The sequence below is a fragment of the Salvia splendens genome, chromosome 5, assembly GCF_004379255.2.
Source record: "Salvia splendens isolate huo1 chromosome 5, SspV2, whole genome shotgun sequence".
Classification (NCBI taxonomy): domain Eukaryota; kingdom Viridiplantae; phylum Streptophyta; class Magnoliopsida; order Lamiales; family Lamiaceae; genus Salvia; species Salvia splendens.
In genome coordinates, this window is record NC_056036.1 from 32,323,392 (window position 1) to 32,330,061 (window position 6,670).

General features: G+C 38.3%; 1 protein-coding gene across 1 annotated transcript; it reads right to left on the minus strand.

Annotated features, from left to right (window-relative positions):
* Positions 1-230: 230 nt before the first annotated feature.
* Positions 231-1,855, minus strand: LOC121805096 (probable esterase D14L). The gene is made up of 2 exons (XM_042204877.1): positions 1,373-1,855; positions 231-831 (listed from the first exon to the last, which is right to left on the minus strand). The coding sequence occupies exons 1-2, from the start codon at positions 1,738-1,740 to the stop codon at positions 387-389; spliced, it is 813 nt and encodes a 270-aa protein (XP_042060811.1). The 5' UTR covers positions 1,741-1,855; the 3' UTR covers positions 231-386.
* Positions 1,856-6,670: the final 4,815 nt, after the last annotated feature.

The following is a 6,670-nucleotide window of genomic DNA, read 5'->3' on the forward strand; positions in this document are numbered from 1 at the left end:
TTGGGTTGGGCCTGAAAAACGGTCCAATGAGATCACTTCCACCAATGAGCTCAGCCCAGACCCCACTTTGTTTCGCTGGCCTAAGTCAACTCATATCGAGTCTAAGCCATGCTAAGCTGAGTCGGTCTGATAAATTTGACAACTCTACTTTGATATTAGACCTACAAAGACTTCGATATAATCTTTGATATTAGGATGATCTAATATCTAAAATTCGAATCCCACCAACATAAATCTCAATTTTCCTTAATTGATAACCAACATATCAAATTTGGCGAGGATTATTTACATTTAAGAACTTCGAGAGCTAAGTTAAAAATAAAAACACAGTAGCAAATAAGAACATTAAGGATACAACAATAGTGATCATCCAAATATAACAAGAATCAAGCAGCAATGTTATAGCGAATGTGCCTAAGCAGCACGGGCATAACAACTTCAGGCGAGCTGAGCTGCGGAAGGTGGCCGTCGGTGGACATGACCTCGACGATGGAGTCCCCACCGAGGTTCTGGTGGAGGTACTCAGACACCACCACCGGAACGGCCAGGTCCTTGACGCTCTGGATGATGTGGCACGGCACAGTGACGTGGCGAAGGAGTGGCCTGGCGTCGCTGTAGAATATGGTTTGGGCGACGCTCAGCGCTATGTCCGGTCTCATGTTGAAGAGAGTCCGGCTGAATTCCTGCACCGACACGGACTCCATGTCGCCGCCCACACACAGCGGGGCGAACCCGTCGCACCATGCCTTGTAGTTCGATTTCATCGCCTCGAATAACTGTATGAGCTCCGTCTGCTCAAATCCGCCGTAGTAGTCCGCCTCGTTCACATACCTGAATTATTTCAAATCTGTAATTCACTATTCTCTTTCTCAAATCTGATTAAATATCAGTTTCCTCTTTCAAATCTTTCTCAAATTAGTTTAGAATTATGAATTATTCCAACGAAATGACTAGTCTCTGTTACTCCAAAACTCACCAAATCCAATCAAACAGTTGAAATTTCGAATTAAAAAAAAAAATCCTAATTCGCGCTTCTAATCAAATTCGCATTTCATTCTCTACGATAACACAAAATTGGATGAAGCAACGTACTTAATTCGCTCTTCTAATCAAATTAGTTCAGAAATGTGAATTATTCCAACGAAATGACTAGTTTCTGTTTCTCCAAAACTCAGTGAAAGCAATCAAACAGTTGAAATTTCAAATTAAAAAAATCCGAATTCGCGCTTGTAATCAAATTCGCATTTTACTCTCTACGAAAACACAAAATTAGATGAAGAAACGTACTTAATTCGCTCTTCTAATCGAATTAACATCTAAAATTCGACAAAAAAGCAGTAAATCAGAGCGAGAGAGAAGCGAAGCGACCGACCTAGGAGAAGCAGAGATAGTCAAAATCTTCGAGAAGAGATCGGGGCGGGAGATGGAGGCGATGAGCCCAATCATGGCGGAGACGGAATGGCCGACGTATATACACGACTGCACCTGAAGCTCGTCCAAAATAGCGAGAACGTCGCAGGCGTAGCCATCCAGCGACGTATACCTCTGGAAATCGAAGTAATCCGGATTGGTGGTGCCGGCGCCCATGTTATCGTACAAAATCACGCGGTAATCGTCCACCAAGTGCGGCACAAGATGCTTCCACACCGATTGATCCGTGCCGAATCCGTGCGCGAGCACGATCGTCTGCTGCCCTGACCCGATCACGCGAACATTGTGAGCCTCTTCCGCGATTCCCATTCTTTTCAAACTTTTTTTTTTTTTTCCTGTAGAGATTTTTTGTTGTGTGAATAAGTGGACTTTGTAGGCAGTGTTTGGAATAGGAGATGAGAGGTGACAAATAATGCCACTTGATATATTAATAGAATAATATTTCTGTATATTTGATTATAAATATGAGTTGTTATTATAAGTAAATATGCGACATTATTTGTGACAGATACTTGCCACCTACTTTGTGAACTAGTATGGTAATGTGAGTTATGCATACAACTTGGTGTTTGCTTCGATTTATACTACTACTAGTTTATAGTTTTGGTTGTAACTTGTAAGTATAATTAAAAACTACAAAATATATTTGGATAGATGATTTGGGATTTAGAAATGAGTATATGTTAGAAAATAAGGATGCATGCATGCATTGACGGGTTGTGTATGTATTTTTTATATATAATTATGGTGTGAATCGTTTAGCTTAGCATTTCTTTTATTGGAGAAAGATGGACCACCAGATTTCGCGAGACATTTTGCGAGCTCGGGTGATGCAGTTATAGAATATAAAACTTGGGGCTAAGTAAATTATATTTTATATTTTATTTATTTTCTAGTTAATAGAATTTAGTAGAAGGAAAAATATTATGAGTAATTATTTTCCTTCTACCAAATTAGGTTTTCCTTTTTTTTTGCTTATTTTCCTTTTAGTTATTTTCCTTTAGTTTTATTTTTTATAAGTTTGAGATTTCCCTTTGCCTATATAAAGGCTTCATTGTTGAACTAAAAAAACAAACTTTTGAATATTAATTTTACATTGAGTTTTTATACTATGAAGTTCTCAATTAGTTGAGTTTTTTTTACCAATTCAGTCATTCTCCGCACGTATCTGCATCATCGGGTTAATGTGTTTGCATTTTTCAGCATGTATTTGCTCGATGCTCGCAAAAGTTTGCGACAACTCTGATAGAGAGCACACTTTCTGCTTGCAACATTGCGTTTTGCAACCACTTTGGTGCTGGCAAAAGAAATTTTTTAAAAAAATATGGTTAAATAAGATAATGTTCAAGTATTAATTACTAGTTGCTAGTAAAATGATGGATAAATTCAGCTTCGCTAGATGTTACTTACTTCTCTAACTTGGGGAAAGAGTTATTTAATGTGTGTAAGTTTTGGGAAACTGAATTGTACACTATATCTCTAAAAAACAATGAAGCATATAGATTGGAGATTAATAACGTTAGTGTTCACCAAAAGTTGCCGGCTATAAGAAATTTTCCTTTTTAAGTAGTATTATAATTTGACAATGAGATTAAAAAAACATGATCATTAATACTTTAGCAATACTTACACTCCAATAAGGAAAAAAGAATAAAAAAGATGCCTTTGTAAGTAAAATCAATCACCACTAATATTTTTTTGTATTCGATTCTATTATTGATTGATTGATGATCTCCTTCTTTATTTTAATCTAAAAGCAGTATTTGGTTATGATTCTTAGTGATTTGGTTCCAAATTGTTGCTGAGAAAATCAAAAGCCTAACTTCATTAACAGTTCCTCATACCATTTTTTATCGTATCCCTTATAGGGGTGTCAAAATAGGTAGCGGGTATCAGGAAACCCTCAACCCGACCCGCCGGGTATCGGGTACCCACTACCCGACGACAATGGGAAAAGGGGCGGGATCGGGTAGTTTGTTTTAAATTTTTACGGGTATGGGTATACCCGCTACCCGTGCGGGTATACCCGTTAAACCCCGATAATACCCGTTATTTTTAGGGTTAGGGTTTTAAAATATTTTATTTTAGTTAATTAGTTTCAAATTTATATATAATCAGTTTATATTAAACTTTTGAATGGTGATTTAATTTTAGATATGCTTGATGTTTTTATCATATTTGCTTATTTGAAATTTGGATTTGCATTATATTTCATACGTAATCATATTATAATTAATAGATGAGAAATCACTATATTTGTGCATAGTTAATTGTTGGAAATTATGCAAATACAACAAAGTAAAAAAAACCTAAAATCATAGTGTAGCAACTAGCAACAATCCCAAAATTCATTCTAGAATTACAAACATGTACACAAAATTATTGTATTAGATGACTAGCATTAATGATAAGTGAAAACTAAAAGCATAATAGCATTGAATAATATAATACACAATTCAAATTATGCCTGCGGGGTTGGGATACCCGATGCGGGTATCGGGTTACCCTTATAACTATACGGGTCGGGATTGGGTAATATAATATTGAAGTTTTCGGGTACCGGTACCCGCAAAATCGGGTTTGGGTACCCGCGGGTACCCGTTTCGATCCCTTAGTTAAAAAACAACCATAGGTAAACCACCTTCTATTCACTAAATTATTCATGAGTTTTTTAAAATTTTGCTATTCATATCTTATTTTATTAAAATATGAAATTCTTCAAATTTTAAAATTTACATTCATTAAAATTTTTAAATTGTGATACAATTAAAATTATAAAATTACATATTATTTGCAACTAAATCTTGGAGTATGTATCAAATTTTGAAAATTCAATTAATTTACATTCAATTTAAGTTTAACTAAGATTGGAAAAATTGAAAAACAAAAAAAAAAACATAAAAACTGGAAAACTAAAAACAAAAAGAAATTTTAAAAAATAAGATGGAAAGGGTTTGACTCAAGTTTGGGTTATAGAAAACTCATTTACCACTACACTAGACACATTATTTATATGTACGAACACATTTATATACAATTAAGCCAAATTTTTTTCAACAAATGCAAAACCAATATATCATATCAAAGTTACAACTTACAAGCAAAATTATAGTGGAAAAACTACTTATAAATAGCTCCTTCAACGCAACGCAAAATTCACTTAAGTTTTGTGCAGAATTATTTCTCACAAAACATAATCTTTTACTAATTCATGGACACGATTTTAAGTAAAGTTGATGTGAAAATTTTATATTAGTTTAATTTAAAAGGAGTCATTTTTATTGCTAAAAAATTAAATTTTGTTATTAAAATTATAAAATCGATCACAAATAATACTCATTCGTACGTCCAAATAGAGTGCATCACTTCAACCTATAATTGATTGATGAGGGGGCGCATGGTGGGATAGCCTCTCCCCACTTCAAAAAGTAACGTCTAGTTCCTCCAAGGAACTTGCAACGCATTATGCAAGTGTTTCGTCATGAAGAGAGGTGACCAAGACTCCGTAGGTTGCTATATAATGCGGGGGCGTGAAATTACGCGATTTATGGCCTAAAGCACTGGTTTTAAATTACAAGTTTCTTAGAGCATCCACAATCGTGCTCTTGCCAGTGGCACGGTTGTGGGCCCGGGCGGTACTATTCATGCCTGCTCTCTGGCAAGAGCACAACACCCACAACTGTGCTCTTCCGCAAGGACGAGCACAATTAATTTAATATTCAATTAAACATAAACATTTCCATAATACTAAAATTCATTAAAAAACATAAATAATATTACAAATGACAAATAAAATAAAAAACGACATAATTAAAATCCTAAAAATTAAAAATTACATAATTAAAATACTAAAAATTAAAAAAACCACTACTCGTTGCCGAATTTCGCCCACATGTGTTTGATTAGGTCTTCTTGTAGCTGAATGTGGGTTCGGGTATCGCGCATTGTGTGCCTTGTCTCGATCCTCTGGCCAACCGTCGTATGCTCACCTCGGCGTGGGGGAGACCTCGCTGTTGAGCTTCCGGCTTCATCCTCGTCGTAGAAGCTAGCCGCCCTTGGCCCTTCGTCGGCTATAATCATGTTGTGTAAGATAATACACGTGAACATGATGTCGGCGATATTATTCACGTACCACAGCCGAGCCGGGGCCTTCACAATGTTAAATCGGGATTGAAGGACCCCGAAGGCTCTTTCAACGTCTTTCCGCGCGGACTCTTGACGCTGCGCAAAAAGAACCCGCCTCGGGTCGTGCGGGTTGTGGAGCATCTTCACGAACGTCGACCACCTTGGGTAGATACCATCGGCAAGATAGTAACCCATGTGGTATGTATTTCCGTTGATGGTGAAGTCGATCGCCGGTGCTACACCATTCATCACATCATTGAAGAGTGGTGAAGAATAGAGCACGTTCAAGTCGTTGTTGGCTCTGGCAACGCCGAAATATGCATGCCAAATCCATAGGCGGTAGTCGGCGACCGCCTCAAGGATAAGTGTTGGGCCGCCGCCTTTGTGACCGCTTAAGTGTTGCCCCCTCCAAGCATTCGGGCAATTCTTCCACCTCCAATGCATGCAGTCAATGCTGCCAAGCATTCCGGGGAAGCCATGGACTGATTCATGAAGACGCAGCAACCGTTGGCAATCATCGGTGCTGGGTGCCCGAAGGAATTCATCCCCGAAAGCTGAACGAACGCCCTCGCAAAAATTCTTTAGACAAAGGATTCCAGTGGACTCACCGATATGCAAATACTCGTCGAAGATGTCGGCCGTTTGCCTAGTAGCGAGTTGTCGGATGGCACACGTACACTTCTGCAACGGCGTGATACTTTGCCGGTCGGCTGCATCTTGACCTGTTTGGAAGAATTCAACACGTGCGGACAATGTGTTGACAATTCGCATGAACAAGCGCTTTGACATGCGAAAACGGCGCCTGAAGTAATCTGCCGGAAACCGCGGCTGGTCGGCAAAGTAGTCGGCAGCGAGCCTTTCGTGGGCTCCCTCCCGGTCACGATGGATGTAGTGCCGATTTGATCTGGTTCGTTGAGGAGGAGGAGCGGGGGTATTCGCCACGACATATGCTTCGTAAGCGGCACGATGTTGTTCGTAGTATTCTTGTTCTTCGCGTTCCGCTTCCGCCATAATATGGGTGAAATCCATTTGAGGTTTTGAATTGAGGGATGAATGTGTTGATAGTTTGTATGAGAATTTTAAGAATGAGAGATGAATGGGAGATGAATTGATG

Bases quoted from the DNA above. Each gene is read 5' to 3' on its own strand.
- LOC121805096 (XM_042204877.1), bottom strand. From the start codon at position 1,740: ATGGGAATCGCGGAAGAGGCTCACAATGTTCGCGTGATCGGGTCAGGG. The intron at 832-1,372 runs GTCGGTCGCTTC...GAAATAATTCAG, and splicing joins ACTATCTCTGCTTCTCCTAG to GTATGTGAACGAGGCGGACT.